Source organism: Dipodomys ordii, unplaced genomic scaffold, assembly GCF_000151885.1.
Source record: "Dipodomys ordii isolate 6190 unplaced genomic scaffold, Dord_2.0 Scaffold9, whole genome shotgun sequence".
NCBI lineage: Eukaryota > Metazoa > Chordata > Mammalia > Rodentia > Heteromyidae > Dipodomys > Dipodomys ordii.
In genome coordinates this window covers 9,824,643-9,844,357 of record NW_012267225.1, presented here as the reverse complement: position 1 = coordinate 9,844,357, position 19,715 = coordinate 9,824,643, and the positions used below count along the sequence as shown (strand labels likewise).

General features: G+C 39.0%; 1 protein-coding gene across 2 annotated transcripts in view; it reads left to right on the top strand.

The window, feature by feature from the left end:
- Ccny (cyclin Y) overlaps nucleotides 1–19,715 on the top strand; it is a 154,582-nt gene that overhangs the window by 101,543 nt on the left and 33,324 nt on the right. For both annotated transcript variants that reach the window (XM_013009362.1, XM_013009361.1), the window contains exons 3-4: nucleotides 4,543–4,577; nucleotides 19,076–19,176. In XM_013009362.1, coding sequence (XP_012864816.1) covers nucleotides 4,543–4,577; nucleotides 19,076–19,176 — 136 coding nt within the window. The remainder of the gene's footprint in view (nucleotides 1–4,542; nucleotides 4,578–19,075; nucleotides 19,177–19,715) is intronic.

Genomic DNA, 19,715 nt, shown 5'->3' with positions numbered 1-19,715 from the left:
GTGGCGCTGTGGCTCAAGTGGTAGAGTGCTAGCCTTGAGCTGAAGAGCTGAGGGACAGTGCCCAGGCCCAGAGTTCAGGCCCCACGAATGGACCCAAAAAAAAAAAAAGAGTCACAAATATTCTTGTCTGGGCTGGGTTTGAACCTCGATCCTCAGATCTCAGCTTCCTGAATAGCTACTCTTACAGATGGTCACCAGTTCCTGGGCTGGAAGTTTGTTTGTTTGTTTTTCTGTTTTTGGTTGATCGTGGGGCTTGAATTCTGGGCTTGGGCACTGTCCCTGTGTTCTTCAGCTCAAGCTGAGTGCTCTACCCCTTGAGCCACAGTGTCACTTCCGGTTTTCTAGTGGTTTATTGGATCCTCAGATCTCAGCCTCCTGAGTAGCTAGGATTACAGGCAACCAGCACCCGGCTGAAAGTTGTATTTTTAAGTCTAAAGAAAATTTCCTTCTGTGATAATGTTGTGGTAAAGGAGTATCTCTTAACAACTTGTGAATTTTTCTTTGTCCCTAAATCCAAGTTTACAGGATGAAGGGAAGTCAGATCTGTGTTAACTTTTTCCTATGCAGTGAAGATGTGCTTCTCATTATACTAGATTTTACCTGCTTCCAGGTCAGGTTACTTCTTAGTTACTTTTTTTTTGTCCATTGTGGGGCATGAAATCAGGGCCTGGGTGCTATCTCTGAGCTTTTTCGATCAAGGCTAGCACTCTGTCAGTTTGAGTCACAGTGACACTTCCACTTTTCTAGTGGTTAATTGGAGAGAAAGAGTCTCATGGACTTTCCTGCTTGGGCTGGTTTTGAACCTTAATCCTTAGATCTTAGCCTCCTGAGTAGGATAACAGGCTTGAGCCACTCGCACCCAGCCAGATCTGCTTTCTGAGGATGCTTCAATTCCAGTTCCTGGAAGAGAGAATTAGTCCATCGAGATTCTCTGTCTGTCTTGATCTCAGTGCCAATCAGAAATGGGTCACCTAGTGAGAATGTGATTATTAGAGGAGTTCCTCCTGTCTATGGAGATAAGCACTTCATTTAGGGCTGAGAAGACATGCTTAAAGAAAGACTCTCAGGTGGCAGACTTCATCTTGCGAAGATCCTTTGTTTGTTTGTTTGTTGGTCGTTGGGTTCTGTCCCTGAACTCTTCAGATAAAGGCTAGCACTCTACAACTGAGCCACAACACTGCTTCCTGCATTTTCTGTGTATGTGGTACTGAGGAATTGAACCCCGGGCTTCATGCATGCTAGGCAAGCCCTGTACCACTAAGCCACATTCCCAGCCCAACGAAGATTCTTAAACTTTTTTTTTTTTTTTTTTGGGTCCGGTCATGGGGCCTGAACTCTGGGCCTGGGCGCTGTCCCTCAGCTCTTCAGCTCAAGGCTTGCGCTCTACCACTTGAGCCGCCACAGCACCACTTCCGGCTTTTTTCTTTTTGCTTATGTGGTGCTGAGGAATCGAACCCAGGGCCTCGAGCATGCAAGGCAAGTGCTCTACCACTGAGCCACCTTCCCAGCCCCCACCAACGAAGATTCTTAAGAGGCAGAATCTAGAAGCAGAATTGTTAGAGTAAGTGGATCTGAGTGGACCTTATCTGAGTTTCAGATAAGATTGGTGGGAGGCAGTTACTCTGAAGTAATTAGAGCTCTGTGAAAGTATTTATGTACATGAAAGCAGAAAATGCCCAAGTCTTGTATAATGGGGTCCCCTTTCCTATTCTTGAGCTTTGTAACAGTGAACTGTTCTTTACTATACTAATGGGAACCTGTGGAGTATTTGGAAGTAAGTCCGCTTCATCCCAGAAATTGGTGCTTATAGCTGATATGCAAGAATAGCGTATACTTTTATAGTATTCTTATTTTCTACTGTGGTGTTTCTCTGCTGAATAATTTTTAACACTTTCTATGTTCTCTCTTTTCTTTTTTCCCTCCTCCCTCCCTCCCTCCCTCCCTCCCTCCCTCCCTCCCTCCTTCCTTCCTTCCTTCCTTCCTTCCTTCCTTCCTTCCTTCCTTCCTTCCTTCCTTCCTTCATTTTTTTGTGCTAATCCTGGGATTTTGAACGTTATTTTTAAAAAATGTTCATATTTCAGACTAAGTAGAAATGAAGACTTGGCTTTTTTCACAGAGGGTTTACAGTTTTATGTCAGGTAGAGATACTTAATTTTTTTTACTATTATTATAAAGGTGATGTACAGCAGACTTACAGTTACATAAGTCAAGTAATGAATACATCATATTTTGGACAGTATTACCCTTTCTTTGTTGTCTCCCAATTTTTCCCTCTTGTCCCTATCCACAAGTTGTATAGTTCATTTTCAACATAGTGTTTAGTGAGTACCACTGCTTCTTTCCCTGAGCTTATGCTGAAGGCTAGCACTCTACCATTTAAGCCACAACTTCACTTCTGCCTGTTTTGGTGGTTCATTGGACATAAAAAGTCTCATGGACTTTCCTGCCTGGGTTGGCTTTTGAACTATGGTCCTACAATCTCAGCCTTCTGAGTAGTTAGGATTACAGGCATGAGCCACAAGCTCCCTGCTGCTTAAGTATTTCTTAATCTTCTCATAATACCTCTGTAAGAACTTCTAATAACTCTTCTTCTCCTCTTTCCCTTCCTATTTTTCTCTAAGTCTATCTCTGTGATCTTGCTGAATAGCCTAGGCTTGCCTCAGGTTTGAAGTCTTCCTGCTTCAGCCTGCTGGGTACTGAGATTGTAGGTATGTGCTACCATGCCCATCTTTAGAAACTGGTAGTTCTTAAAGGAAACCTATTTCTTAAACCATGGATAACTTTTATCTTCTAGAAGGCAGAAACTGTCATAGAGTGTTGAGGTGACCTTGAGGTGGTTTTCATATTTGGGAAGCATAAAATCTCTGTTGCCTAAGCCTATGACAGGGATGCTCTAGGAATGGCTGAGTATCATCTACAGAACTTGCTGGAAATCTTGTCAGGTTTACAGTCCATATACAAAGTACTCTCATCATTTCAGACAGCAGGAAATCACTACAGAGCATAAGTATTTCAACACTGGAAGCTAAGTCCCACATTGAATGAATTTTGGATACCTACATACATTCACATACATGCCTGGGGGAATATGCATACATATATGGTAGTTAAAACTTAGCGCTACTGACCAGTTTCTCATTTTACTTTGGTCAAGGTTTGAGTATGAGATAATTATATGGAGTTGGAACAAAGTAGTTACCTTTTTCTATACTGTGCATCACAGACTTGGTCCTTCTCTATGGTCTCAGTGTGTTGGTCTGGCTTCAGCCATTGCCCAAATGCCTCATATTCTGTGTAGTACTCACCTCTCTGTCCTGTGACAGAACCATCCTGTGATGGTTGTATCTGACATCTCCATGCAGGCATCTTCTGTCCTTTAGTAACTCTTTAATATACCCAGTTGTAAGATTTTTGCCCTGATATATTGAACATCTTTGAGATAGGGAGATAGCAGTCATTAAGGAGAGGATAGGGTTGGCTTCTTTCTCTCCTTCTCCCTCATCCCAGGGTCCTGTGTATGCTAGGCAATTGGTGTACCACTGAGAATACTACCCATAGCTCCAAGAATGAGAAAAGAATTATTACTCTGTGAGTCCAAGAACTGTATGTTGGGAAAGAGGAAAAGTTCTCAGAGAACATTGAATGTTCTTTGGGGGCATGGACTGCTAGAAGAAGCTTCTTCAGGTAACAAACTACATTTGCACACTGAATTGGTTGTCCTGAGGTAGTGACTGCAGATGCCATCTTCTTGCAGGAAGCCTATTCTTTGTATTCTGCACATTGAACAACTCAAAGTGTGTTGACAGACTAGTACAGGCCCACAAAAGCCAGTCTGGGGAAAAAAATGGTAAAGTTAGCACAATAGAGTGAGTAAAAGTTCATCTGGTTTCTCTGCTCTTTCTAGTTCCTGGGGCCACAGCATCCCATTCTGAGCAACACTGGAAACCAAGCCACATACTACATTCCAGGCTAGTTGGTGGAACAGTGCTTGTTATTAGGAGTCCTATCAACCTCCTGGGGGTGGAGTGTTAGAAGATGCCAGCTGGCCTAGGCATGAGTTCATTCAGGCCATTCATCTAGCATGTAGAACAGATGGTTTCCATGGCCAGAATTCCATAGTTGTGTTATAGGTATTCTTGTAGTTACATACATTTCACTCATCTAATTTGGATACTTATGGGTCTTATTGGATTATACATTCGTAATCCTACTATTTCTCTTACCTTAAATAAGGAATGTGTTTAAATTTGGTGAGGTTTACAATTAACAGTATTTCATTTAGTTAATGGAAATCTGTTGTCCTTTAATGGATGTTAGTTGTAGTTATTTTGAGGGTGCTTTTTAAATGGACGTACATTTATTTGTTTGTTAACCAAATTGATATCTGCATTGTGTAGATCCCATATTCTTGTGTTTAATAAATGTGCAACTAGGTACACTGGTTGGTGGATGGGACCACATCATAGAGGCCCAGTCCTCAGTAACCTGCCTGGGGTTGCCAGCAAACCTGTAACATTTCTGTTGCATCTTTTGTTTTCACAGTGAGAGAAAAACGCAAGAGTCTCTTCATAAACCATGTAAGTGAAGCTCTCTCCCTGTATTTTTCATGATGACTGTGAGATGAGCTTGTCTTTGGTAGGTGAAAATGCTTTGTGTAGTGTGTCAATGCCTAGAAGAGTGGAAAAAATGTTGAAATGTTCTTACTCTCATTTTAGTTTATAACTGAACAGGCATGGTGAGGTATTTATACACAGTCCTGAATGATTTTCTAGACTCCTTACAGTACTATTAATGGGAAGAGGTGTGTGGATAGTACACAGCAAACACCACATGGGCCAAAATAAAAGCCACTTCTTTTAAAATTTTTAATCTTTAAAAAATTTTACTCTCATCCCTAATTTTTTTTTATAGCTCAGTTCCATTTGAGCAAATATATAATCACTTTCTGTGTGTTGCTATCTGCCTCTTCACTCTTTTTTGTTACTGTTAGTTATGTTTGTACATCTTTGGGTAAACAAAATGAGGATACATTTAATACTTAATTTAATATGTTTAATACTTTAATATATTTAATACTTTAATTACTCCACTCAAAGTGTTTTCAAAAGTTACCACTAGCCTTTTGGCTATTCTGAGCAGTGTGTCCCTCATCTGGTAGTCAGGAGCAGTATGTTCCTGGAGATATCTTTTTCCTCTTCCTTGAGCAGCAGTTAAAACTAGCTGGACGTTTGGTAACTCTGTCACCAGACAAGTTGCTGTCACCCTCTCCACAAGATTTAGAATGATTAAGTAGAAAAACTATCAAAATAAGTATGCTATAAACTTTCATACTGAAAATAAGAATGGTGTATCTTACCTGTTAAAGTTTGGTCTTAGGATTATAAAGCTACCACATATATGCATTTGCAAATCTTGAATTATTTGGCACTAAAACTGTTAACAAAAGACACTTAAGACCATACTATTTTATTCTCTACCCCTTGAAAGTCAGGACAAGAGTTCCTAAGCTGGGCCTATGCACTATAGAGGCACTGTATGGGACCCATAAGAAAAGGAACTGGTGATTTCTTTGTCAGAACGTCAGTATATTTGTGCATATACTTGTTTTTATATATTTCACAACCTCATCCCTGGCACTCTGAAATTTAGAACTACTGATATAATGTGTGTGACAATGTATGGTATAATGAAAGTATAATGAAAATTGCTGTGCCTGTCTTCCTTTTCCTTTTTCTTGCAGTATTTTCAGTCTTTGTAGTATATACTTAAATCTAGCTATGTGCTCATTGAAACTGATTTTCTAAATCCTTCCTTTCTTGCTTACCTCCTGCATCCACCTGAACATTTTCCATTTGCATATCTGCAAAGAGCTTGCAAGGGAAAGCAGAGCTGAAACTGCAGTCAGGCTACCCTCATTACTGACTGGAGCTCCACTCAAAGTGTAGTTAAAAAGGAGAGGGTGGTGGGATTGTTTGTCTATACCACTCTCTTCTGATTGTGGCTAATGAGATGGATGTGAAGTCATAGTTTTAACTCGTATATCATTTTCATATACTCCCATTTAACCTCAAGCTTCGTGTCCTACATAGTGTGGCACCTGCCACACTGAAGTCCAGGTCCACAGACTAGGATGTGGTTGAGGTTGGTAGCCTGTGTGTTCTAACTCAGGCTATTCACCATAAGTCAGCCCAGCCTATCCACCTCAGCAGAAACTTTTCCCATTGACCAGTGAAAACACACAGTTGCTGAGATCTCTCAGATGATAAGAAAGCCCTGTGCTTAGTATCTTACATGATACACAACCCTGGAACACAAAATGACCTCCTATCCATACAGAGACCTGGTTGTAATAAGCACATGTGTTCTGCCTATGGTGATACAAACCACTGAAGTCTGCCTGTATAGCTGTCTAAAATAGAATCACAGTGAGATTTCTGCAGGGTTGAGTAGACTAATAAAACACTGTATTTTTTTTTTGTGGACTTGGGTGTAACAAGTTAGGAATAGTATAAATAGGAGAGTGAATGGTAATTATCAGTACAGTCTGTGAGTGCTTTTGCATGTGTGCTAGGCTCTGCTCTGTTCCAACTGATTTCATTTAGTTAGCACAATAGTCATCCAAGGTTTATACCATGAATCATTCACAGTTTACTGATGAAATCAAGACACAGAGAAGTTAACCAAGTCAATAGTGGACCCAAAATTGAAATTTAGCTCTCATCAAATGTTTGCCGGTGAGACCCTATGAATAAGATGCTTACCTTACGTTAGAAATAACATGTATAATTAAAAAATTATAGGACAATCTGGGATGAATTTTTGAAAATGAATCTCAAGTTAAAAAAATCTTAATTCCTTATTGAATTTCAAAATGACAGGTTGTTTTTTGTCCTTGTTTATATAACCTCATCCCATTTTAATGCACATTGTAAGGAATGTTGTCTTTGATTTTTCCCTAGTTTCTGAAGAATCTTTTGTGTTCTATCTTTTGTTATATGGATTATTCTTTCTTCACTTTCTCCTTCAAGCTCCTGAAGACTCTGTACACCTAGTACATTCCAGCTTTGGGTAGTCTACAAAGAGGGAGAGGAGCATCACTCACCCTCCCAAAGATAATGTTGACTATAGGGCAAAGAACCTCTTCAAGTGGAGAGAAATCAGTGAACCCTGAAAAGAGTAAACATTGTTTCACAAGTGAAGAGAGTATAAACATTGGAAAGGGGCTATAGAAAAACTGGAGGAGTGGGGCTTTGGCTCAGAATTGACTGTTTTTGAATTTTTGGACAGTACCAGTGTTTGACCTCAGGTTCCTGCTTGCTAGGTTGACGCTTTATACTTGAACCATACCTTCAGCCTTACTTTTTTGCTGTTTAATTCTTTTGGAGATGGAATCTATCAAAGTTGCTGCCTGGGTGACCTTAAGCCACTAACTATCTTCTAGATCTCAGTCTCCTCAGTAGCTAGGATTACAAGCATGAGGCATTGATGCCTGGTTTGATTGGGAGACTTAATAAGATTAAGTACAAGTGTGGTTGCTTCTGAAAACTTGATTACAGTTTTAAAAGTTTGAAACAGAATAAAATAGTCTGGGAAATTTGGTATCAAGTTAAATTGAGGTTAATTATAAAGATTAATATTCTAATCAAAATCTCTTTTAGATGTAATTAGAATGAACAGTTATAGAAAAGAATTTGATACATTATGAAAGGTAAAGTCTTTTGTAAACAAATATATTTAAAACTTGTCCTTTAAAGTTCGCTGAAGTTTTTATTTTTTGTAAGGTAGCTACTTTAATAAATAATGTGAAAATCTCTCAATATACATTGTACACTATACTTTATAACCTTGTAGGCACCTGCAGTATGATAACATCCCTGAACCTCAAGGAAAACTCATGCTTTTTATAGCATAATTTTTCTGTGACATCTTCCTGCCACATTGTGATAGAATACCTAAAGTGAATCTACCATGCTAAGAAGTTAATTAAAAACTGAAGGAATTCCAGTAATGGAATGACCAGCCACTCTTTTTTTCCCTTTTCATTTTTAGTCCTGTATTTTTAAGAAAATCTAACCAATGCCATCACATCTGTTTTATTTCTTTTAATATTTTTAAGTAGTTGTACAAAGGAGTTTCAATTCAACATGTTAGTTTATGAACGCAATGCATCTTGATCAGTGTCACCCCTTTCATCGTTCTCCATCTCTCTAATCCCATCTATCCACTCAGTTTTCCTAGTTTGTTTCATATATATATTTATCTATTGTATGTATACACATTCACACACATATTGAATATTATGACTTCATTCTCCCACGCTTCATTCATCTAATCCTTACCCCTTGACATCACCACTCAGACACCTCAAGTTCCAGCTTCCTGGTATTTGTTAGTTTTCCAAAGAACTTTGTTCAAGTCCTAGTCCTGGGCAGTCTTGGGAAAGTCTTGTCTCAGTTCGCTTGTCTCCTAGATTGGGTCATAATTCCTGAAGGTGATTTACAACAAGATAGAAATATACTGATGTTACTCATTGTAGATTGGGTAAATTCAGTTTAACTTTCCACAATCTGTAACAAAACTGATGAAGTTTTTCTTTATTTCAAGTATGGATATATATATATATATATATATATATATATATATATATATATATATACTTTTTTATAATTAATAAGACCAGGATTCCCTAGGAGAAGTATGTTTTGTTTACTTCCTTTGAAGACTACTGACTTTAGTAGCTTTTATTCTTCTTAAATAGTTCAATTTTGGATTGATTTCTGCCTTTTTGAGTGAGATAGGAATGGGACTTTTTGTAAATGGTATTTTTTCTCATTATACTCTTTTTTTGTTGTTGTTTTTGTTTTTTTGCCAGTTGTAGGGCCTGAACTCTGGGCCTGGACACTGTCCCTCAGCTCTTCAGCTGTAGACTAGCGCTTTACCACTTGAGCCACAGCGCCACTTCTGGCTTTTTCTGCTTATGTGTGTTGAGGAATTGAACCCAGGGCCTCATGCATGCAAGGCAAGCACTCTACCACGGAGCCACCTTCCTAGCCCCTCATTATGTTCTTTATCTGAGAATTACAAAAGTAAAGAAATTATATGACTGAAACCCAGGAACTGATATTAAAAAAAAATTCTAAATCTTGCTCTGCCTCTATGAAATTTGCTTTTAATAGAAAATTATCCACTATGTGGGTGTCACTATAGCTATGTGGAAAGTGAACAAAAATTAATTTCAGTTAATTTAAAATCTAGTAAGATTTCTAGTTCATACAGTAGTTAAAACAGTAATTTTAAAATGTAGATTTTTTTTCACATGTTACTAAAACAAACGTCAGATAATGTGGAACTGTGGCCACTCATTCTGTTTGATTTATTTCTGCTTACTGAAATGGGGTAGATGTTTTAGTCTTTTACCTCCAATTTCTCCTCCCTCATGGAATATCTAGAAATAAAAATATCATACACACAAAAACACTGATACAGACAAAAAGTATATAGAATGCCAGGTCTTTAAAGGTACTGGTTATTTCATAAGCAGTGTAAATGTATGATGGGATCTTCAGCCCTCCCCCCTCTCCCCACAGCTTTCTTTCTGTAGTGCTTGGAATTTAATCCATGGCTCAGCTTTCTCTTTCTGACCTTTTATGTTTCCTCTTTCACTCACCCTTTCTCTCTAGTGATGAGGATAAAGCATATAGCACTAGCAATGCATAATGGCCTATAAAGATATTTTAAAGCTAGCTAACAGGAGAATTTGCTTCACATGAAAGGGTTATTACTATGCTGATGTTAGGATTTACCTGAGAAAATTCATGTTCTTTGTAGGAGATGCCATGTCTGAAACTCATCTTTTCTGTATGGGGTAAGCTCTCATTCTGGAATAAGCAAGCATACTTGGTCACTGTGCCAAGTTTTGCCATTTTTCAGTGTATTATGTTTTGTTTTATCCCAGTCTTAACTTCCTGGTTCCATTGCTGCAGTTCTGTTACTAAGAACATAGGGAGCACAGCTGCTCCTCACACTGGCCAGACATTGAGGCACTTTTTTTTTTCCCCTCTATGGTTCATGGAGCCTGAAATCTGGGCCTGGGCTCTGTCCTTTAGCTCTGCAGCTCAAGGCTAGCCCCCTACCCCTTGAGCCAAAGCACCACTTCCTGCTTTTTCTGCTTATATGGTGCTGTGGATTCGAACCCAGGGCCTCATGCATGAAAGGCAAGCACTCTGCCACTGAGCCATCTTCCCAGCCCCCACTGAGGCACTTTAGCTAGCCACACAATGTTATCTTGTTCCTCACTTTTCTACTCTCTGCCCTCAGCTTCTTCACTTGCTCAAGGACTTCTGAAGTAGATATTGGAGCAGGAACTTTGTCAGAAAGACTTGTTCTTAAACTGACTTTTCTCTCTAAAGCAGAGAATCCACCCCAGTATCTGTGTTGGTGTTTTCAAAAATTTGTTATAATAATACAGATACTCTACTCAGATTCAACAATTTTAACATCAGAGTTGCATTACTTTCTACTCATCCTCTGGTCATGAGCATACATTAGTTTTTCTGAATTATCCTGAGTCATTTGCCTATATCATGCCCCTTTGCCCTCCAATGCCCCAGTGAGTATCACCTGAGCCCAACATTGTTCTTTATTGTAAACACAATAGTATTTTCAGTCAAGAATTTAACATTGATAGAGTTGTTTTTGGTTAAGTGTCTAAAAGTTAAGCTTAACGCTTTGCTTAAGCTTCAGGGTCTCATATAGCACATTTAGTTGATATTGCCCCTTGTTAATTAGTATAGAGCAGATCTTCTACCTTTATCTTTCACAACATTGACACTCATGAATGCAGAGCCAGCCAGTAGGTTGTTTTTAGCAGAATATTGCTTCTCATTTTAAATTTGCTGAAGGATTCAGATGACCATTCACAGCCAGAATCTACATTTTGCAATTTTCAATGTATCATATCTGTAGGTGTGTAATTTCTGTCTGATCCTGATAAGTAATGCTGATTTTGATTTTATATAAGGCACTGCCCAGATTCTCCATTGTATGTCTGCCGGTTTTCTTCTTGGCATCTGATGAGCAGTCTCTAGGCAGACAGTTTAGGACTCTAGAGATAAACTGTTCTTATCAGATTCACTGTCTACTAACCATGCTTGCCTGAGTCAGTCTATTATTTCATTTAAAAGATGATACTTTAAAAAATGATACTTTTCTAGCCCTACTACCTGATACATTTGTCACTATGCATTTCTGCTCTCAGAAAAAAAAAATTGTTGTTCTACTTGTCCATTTATCCATCTCTGTCCATCTGCAGTATAGACTCATAGATTTCTGTTTTTTTCGGTGGTAGTTTTGCTATTTTACTTGGACATAGAGTTAGATGATTGCATTTCCTTCCACAAACTAGTTCTGTGTATAGTCTCCTGTCCCCCTCCCTCTTTTTTTTTTTAGTCGGTCATGGGGCCTGAACTCTGAGCCTGGGCACGCTGTCCCTCAGCTCTTCAGCTCAAGGCTAGCACTGTACCACTTGAGCCATAATACCACTTCCGGCTTTTCTGCTTATGTGGTGCTAAGGAATTGAACACAGGGCCTCATGCATGCAAGGCAAACACTGAATCATCTTCCCAGTCCCATCCTGTCTCTTTTTAAGCACTCATTTACTTTTTAGCACAATAAGATAGTCTGGGCTCATCTTACACCTCCTTCCTCTTATCACAAACTAGCTGTTTTTCCTGGAGCCTTAGACTCCTTTTAGTGACAAATAGTATCAGTAGAAAGGAGTTGATATCAAGTATGTAACTTGTATCACTTGCAGACCCTTTTAACAGACATAACCAGGAAATTGGAATTACAGGTTTGTATCAGTTTCTTAAATTGAGGTTTCAAATGAGCCTGGGCAGAAAAGTTCATGACACTCTTATCTCCAGTTAACTACCAAAAAGCTGGAAGTAGAAGTGTGGCTCAAGTGGTAGAGTACTAGCCTTGAGTATAAAAGCCAAGTGACACAATATAACAAACCCCCAAAACCCATCAGAAAAACATGCTTTAATAATTTAGGAAAATGTTCTTTTGGAAAATGATTCTCTTTTCTTTCTTAGCTGTAGAACAAATTCAGACAGTATAAACCTTAGCATAAACCACAACTGGGAAGAAAAGTTCTGGAGAGAATCCCCTTTGAGGATACATAGAGCGTAGGGGGGCATATCTACTACTACAGCCTTTGATCACACCTAGAATGGTATTTCGAGGTTTTACCTCTCAGTTGGGATTATAATGAGTAGCACTTGCCAATGCGTGGAGCTGTGGTGAGGCTGAAATTTAAATTGGGTTAAAATAAAATATGAATACGATTTTTTAATAATGATGCATTCTTGAATTAAAAGAGCAGAGTTCGGCCTCAAGATTGGCATTTTCCCTGTTTTGTTAATATCCAGACTTGTGGTTTTTTTTTTTTTTTTGTTTTTTGCAGAATAATTTGTTCTTATCAACTCCATGGCTACTTTCTGCCTTTCCTTGGTCTTAAAAACTTGATATTCTTAAAAGCTGTTTATTCCTTTCTCTTTTGCAGAGTACTAGTTAACATACTTACATTAAAGATGAGGGTGCTGTTCTTTCCTAGCCCAGTGACTTCCACAGAGAGGATATTGTCCTTATCAAGGCTTTTGCCTTGCTGATCAGCACTCTGGGCTTGCACATACTTGAGAACGCCAGTGATGACTACATGATGAGTTAAAAGGCTTGTCAACATGCTCCCTCAAGATTCTTTAGATACATATAACCAGTGTCCATTAGGTAGCAGGTGTTGAGTGTGGCACTTAGTCTCTTCCTCCTCATCTTCCATGCTTTTGCTCACCCATGTCCTGTGCTTGCTTGTGCATATCTGGCCTTCAGCTAGGTAAAATAGTAAAAGAGCACTGGTACTACTTTCCTTCCTTGGGACATCTTCTCTATCAGGCTCACAGTTTACCCTCCTTTGAATTGGGAAAACAAAGAAGATGATGAGCTTTGATTTTTAAAGATTTCATGCATAGCTCTTTTAGAAAAAGGACAAATTAAGTGGCGCTGTGGCTCAAGTGGTAGAGCGCTAGCCTTGAGCCGAAGAGCTAAGGGACAGCGCCCAGGCCCCAGAGTTCAGGCCCTACTGCCAGACCCCAAAAAAAAAAAAATCCAAGAAAAAGGACAAATTTTGCACACACCTTTTTCTTTAACATCTCATTTTAGTGCTTTTTTATTTGCCTCTGCCAAGCCCTGAGATGTAGGACCATTTCATTCAGTCATTGAAAATGGGACATTAAAGCCCAGAGGCTTTTGAGTGTTACTAAGTTATTTAATCATAGTGATCATGGCATGTATTGTCCCTTTGGTCCTCAATGTGAGAAATACATTCTGTTCTCTATCTCCCAGGTAAATATTGGGGAGGGTAAGCCTAAGGTGACCTTAAAATTTCTGGCCCTATTTAGGGTGTTTTAGGGTATGAAAGGGTGTACTCTCACTGGTTACTCTGGGTCAATAGGTGTAAACTAAGACTGTCCCCCACAGGCAGGATGTAGCAGTCTCCCTGAGTAACTTGCCCGTATTTACATAGCTGCTCAGTGACAGTACAATTCACGGAACACCACCAGGCCTCTGACTGCAGCTCTGCTCTTGACCCCAAGTTCTGGAGCATTTTGTCAAATTAGCTTTGAATACTTGATTCTGGTAAACGGGCCTTCGCCCTGAGCTGCTGTGTGCCAGCCCCTTGTCACTGCTACCCTGTCACTGCAGCCTCAGAGAGTCTTGCTACCATCTTGGAGACAAATTTCCCATGGTTGGTGGCTGGGTTATGAGCATACTGCTAGTCCAGGGATAGACCTGTTGATTCAAGAAAATAAATCCAGTCTCTACCCACCAGACTCAGCATCCAGGCCAGAATATGGGTGAGTAAATGGCAAGTAACAGTGCAAAATGCTTAGTACTTTGGAGGACCAGTGCTGGGTTCAGAGCTCACAGAAGGACACTTAACCTAGACAGTTGTTGCAGCAGAAGGACATTAGAAGGGCCATCAGCAAAGTTCTGGAGGATGACTTGCATCAGAGATTTGAAAAAGGTCCTAGGGTATGCAATATAGAGATTCTATAGATAGGAATAAACAAACACTGGAGTCAAATAGACATCACTCTAGTGTCATAGATTTGACACTAGATTTGGCCTCTGGTGTCTTAGATTTGACCTTGGAAATGTTACCTCATTTTTCTGATTCTTACTGTATAAAATAAATGTGATGTTGTTCCTGTTAACTAATTGGGTATCATTAAGGTCAGTGTGTATGAAAAAAGGGAGTGAGTGGTACATATGAAGAGATGAAAAGGGAGTGAGTGTCCCTCCTCTTAGTGGACAGTCTCATGATTTGCTCTGCTTCATAGAATGAGGACAGTATCATCAAATGAGGACTGAGCTAAGAGACAGGTGGTAAAAGGGAGAAATAATACTGGATAGTGATGGAGACTACAGAGAAAAGGATGATTTTAAAGGTACCAAGGAGGTAGAATCAATAGCAGATGATGAAAAAGGCAGTGTAGTGGAGTTCTGCTTTTAAGCCATTGAGTTGATTGGAAGAACAGATTCATGTACCACATGAGGGACCCACAAGCAAGATTCTAGTGAAGAGGTCTGCCAGGCAGGTTAGATCAAAAGAGAGCTGCTCATTAGTAAGCAAAAAGAAGTTGAATATTAGTTCAACTGTCATTATACAGTGGATGAGAATCCTAAGAAGATGTGTAGAGGGAGAAGAAAAGTTCATTCCATATAAAGGTGTGTAGAGAAGTAAAGTTTGGTAAAAGAACTGAGACTGGGTAGCAACAAAGATAAGGAAGAGGGCATGGCAGTTCGTACCAATAATTCCAGCTATCCTGGCGACAAAGACAGGAGGATCATGAGTTTGACACTACTAGCCTGGGCTAAATTAGCAAAACTGTGTCCCTGAAGCAAAATACCAAGAGGGCCAGGGGCTTAGCTCAAATGATAAAGAGTACTTACTTAGCACAAGGTTCTATGTTCAATGCCCAGTTCTGCAACAGGGGAGGAGGGAGGCACTTCATGCACATTTCTCAAAGACCTTTCTTTGAATCTTTTTGAGAATCCTCAGCAGTAGTATGAAAATGAACCAGTGAAAGTTACTGAAGCTCAGTTGTAGGAGCTCAGTTGTAATATAGTGTGATGCCACCTTAAATTCCCCTAAACCATCGATACAATTGTTTCATGTAGCCCGAAGAGGTAGGTGAGGGTGGTGTGGGAGTGGGGGGTCGGGGAGTAGGCCATAAGGAGAGATAAAAGGCCGGAGAGAAGCCTCACCTGAAATTTCCTGTTTCCTTTTGACCTCATGCTATTTATATAAAGCCAGGGTTAGGGAGAATTAGAGTACTTGGTAGTGCAATGCCCTCTAGCTATGATTTAAGGAATTGGTTAGACCAAATACTAGTATTTATTCATTTTGAGAGGATATTATGTTTATTTCTCAGGCTGATGAAGACTTTTTAAATTTTATTACAGAAGGTGCCTAATACGTAAGAAATAAATGTCAAAGCATTGAACAGGGCATTTGGTCTTTAATTGTATTAAAGGTTTTTTTTGTTTACTGAAATCACAAATTCTGTATCTTAAGAGTCTTACCTAGTAGGTGAGCAGTCAGGCAGGAAATTTTATGATTCCTAAGGACTTAGTTTTCTTTTCATTGCTGAGAATTGCAGACTGCCAACATAACATCAGACAAATAGGAAATCTTTTGAATGACCCAAAAATATCCAGATTGTTGCCTACAAATCATAATTCCCAAATGATTGTCAAAAATCTACTTGGCATTTGATTAGCTGTCATCATTGTATATTTTAAATTCTATTTTCTTTACCATAGGCTTTCAGAAGTGGCTCTAACTTAAAACTTGTATACTTATAAAGGAACCAGTCATAAGAGTGCCTACGTATACTAAAGATCAACCATTGGGGGTTAGGAATATGGCTTAGTAGTAGAGTACTTGCCTAGCATGCATGAAGCCCTGGGCTAGATTCCTCAGTACCACATAAACAGAATAAACCAGAAGTGCTAGAGTGCTAGCCTTGAGCAAAAGAAGCCCCAGGACTGGCAAGATGTTATGTCAAAAATGATGTTATGTCGAAAATGAACTTTACAACTTTGGCGCAAGAGGGGATGGGGGGAGGGGAGATGGGAAGGGGAAACCAAGGAGGAGGCAACAATGCTTGATAAGAAATGTACTCATTACCTTGCCCATGTAATCGTAACCTCTCTGTACGGTATTTTCACAATAATAATAATAAAAAAAGGATCAACCATTGGTTGTATTTAAAAAGCGTCAAACAGTATTCCCCTTCAAAATACATTTTGGACATGGAAAAACCTTCCATGCTCCTGGATTAGGATTAACATTGTGAAAATGGCAATGTTGCCTGAAGCTATCTACAGATTCAATAATACTCATCAAAATCCAACAGCATTCTTAAATGATGTAGAGGAAGTAGTCCAAAAATTCATATGGAATAATAGAAGACCCTGAATAGCAAAAACATTCATTAGCAGGAAGAATAGTGCTGGAGGAATATCAGCACCAAACTTCAACTTCTATTACAAAGCCATAGTAATAGAAACAACTTGGTACTGGCACAATAAAAGGCCTAAGGACCAATGGAATAGAATAGAAGACCCAGGAATGAACCCACAGTCACATAGCCACCTAATATATGATAAAGGAGAAAAAAAAACAAAACAAAAAACAGAACACACAGGATGGGAGAAAGGCAGCCTCTTCAACAAATGGTGCTGGGAGAATTGGTTATACAGTTGTAGAAAACTGAAGCTATATCACCCTGCAGCAGAAGCAATTCCCAATGGATCAATATAAGGCCAAATACAATGAAAATATTATGGGAAGGGATAGGGGAAACACTAGGATTTGCTCTTTGGCATTGTTGAAAACTTCCTAAGATCCAGAATCACAACAAGTCAAAGAAAGACTGAAGAAATAGGATTGCATCAAAATGAAGAGTTTCTTGCATGTTAAAGGACATAGCAAGATAAATAACCCTCTGGTTGGGAGAAGGGCCTCATATCTAAAATATTTTTAGAGCTCAAGAAATTAAATCCACCAAAACATCCTTAAAGAAACAGCAGTCCAGTTAGTTGGCTAAAGACTTAAAGAGAGCTGGACATGAGTGGCTCACACCTGTAATTCTAGCTACTCAGGAGGCTGAGATCTGAGGATCATGATTCAAAGCCAGTCCAGGCAGGAAAGTCCTTGAGACTCTTATTTTTAATTAACCACCAGAAAACTGGAAGTGGTGCTGTAGCTCAAGTAGTACAGTGCTAACCTTGAACTGAAGTGCTCAGAGACCGCACCCAGGTCCAGAATTCAAGCCCCATGTCTGTGGGGGGAGGAGGTACAGGGAGACTTAAAGAGAGACTTCTCAGAAGAAGTACAAATAGCCAGCAGACATATGAAGAGATATATTCAACATCTCTGGCCATAAAAGAAATGCAAATCAAAACAACATTGAGATTCTACCTCACCCTGGTTAGAATGGCCATTATGAAGAAAACCAAAAGGGAACAGTACTAAACTGTTGGTGGGAACGTAGAATTGGTCAGTTACTCTAGAAAGCAGTGTGGAGGTTCCTCAAAAGACTAAACTTAGAGTTTTCCTATGGCCCAGTAATTCCACTCCTGGGCATTTATCCAATTGTCTACAAACCAGGCCACACTAAAGCTACCAGCATAATCATAATCATGTTCATTGTAGCATTGTTTACTATAGCGAAGATATGGAATCAGCCCAAATGACCCTCAGTGGACGAATGGATCAAGAAAATGTGGTATATACATACCTACACACACATACACACATGCACGCATGAACGCACAATGGAATTCTATGTTTCCATCAGAAAGAATGACACTGCCTCATTGGTAAGGAAATGGAAAGACTTGAAAAAATATATTAAAGTAAGTGAAACCCAAAGAAGTATAGTAGTTTCCTTCATTTGTAGAAATCAGAATGTGTCTATAAATCTACAGGTTAACACAATGGATTGCAAAAAACAAAAAGTTACATTTACACATGATAAATTAAACAGAGCTTTATGAACATTCACACACTAAGACCAGAAGAGGATATTCTTAGGAGAAGATCACAAAGGCTCAATAGCTATGTGTATATGGCCATATAAAATGATGCTTATTGAAATGAACTCCAAGAAATAAAAACAAGAGGTTTTTTATTTTGCTTTTTGTATTTTTTTTCTTTCTGTTTTTCCCTTTTTGTCACTGTTTTTTATTTCTGTACCTTTTGTAAATTTATCCTATATGGGATGGATAAATGGAAGTACAGAAATGAGAAATGGTAGGACAAAGAGTGAACTAATTCAGCAGTGATACTCACTAGCAACTATGTTGAATAGTGAACGACACAACTTGTGAGGGAAGGGGTTGGGAGGGAAAAACTAGGAGAAAATGAGGGAAAAGGTGACGTGGTTCAAAAAGAAATGTACTTATTTAACTGTAACCCCTCTGTACATCACCTTTACAATTAAAAAATTGCATTTTCCCACCAACAATGGAATATTTTTATTTATAACTTCCCTTGTTAAAATTTAAGTAGATTAACCAGGAGACTAAATAAATCTTGGCTTCTAGGTTAGCTGTACCTCATGAGTAGAGAAATTGGTATAGTGGATTCTCAACTTGATTTCATAGCCTTCATTGGCATAGTGAGTGATGTATTCCATGCTTCACTTAGGGACCAGACATATAATTTGTATGGACTTTAGAAAGACTTGTTTGATTGCAAAGGTACAGTATATTGTTCTCCCAGTGAAGAAGGTTGGGGTCCCAGAGTGGTGGTGGTAACCTGCATGTGGAAGGACAAGGAACTTCAGCTTATAATAAAGTGTTTTTATTCTGTTGCCAGTATTAGTGTTAACGTTTCTCATCAAGACATTTTTTTGTGGTCGAATTTGATGTGTAGGGGTGATGTTCCTTGAAAAAATTTTGAGCCCTGAGTAATTGTCTTTGTCTTGTTGCTGTTATTTTCTAGCATCCTCCAGGACAAATAGCAAGGAAATACAGCTCCTGCTCCACTATTTTCCTAGATGATAGCACAGTCAGTCAACCAAACCTCAAGTATACAATTAAATGGTGGGTATTCAGAGTTTTCTTTAATTGAATGCTATACTTATGCCTTTCTCTTGATGTGTAAGCTGGCTGGTTATAGGGTTTGGGGGTGATTGGTGTGGATCAGGGGGAACATTGACAATTTGGGAATTTTTAATTAAAAAGTGGCTTTGATAGTTGTCAGGTGTTTGGGATGTTTGTGCCTATTACTGTTGATATAAAAAGACCCATTATCTTAAATTACTTCAAGTACAGATGATCTAAAATAAATCTTTTGATTTTTGTGAATGCTTCTTGCATTTTCACTTTTGATTGAAGCCATGTTGACAATGCTGCTAATATTTCTCCTTCTAAATAAAGTGAGGCTTTTCCTGTTGAAGCTTGGACCCCTGGCATGTTAAAACATCTGCTGGAATTGAGAGATGGCCCTTGGTTCTCTTCCTAGTAGGATCTTGCACATGGGGCCTTAATTCCAAATTTAAAACAGGACTAAGGAAGGAAGGAAGGAAGGAAGGAAGGAATGTAGGTCAAATCCTTTCTCTTTCAGAGTTTCTGTTTCCTTA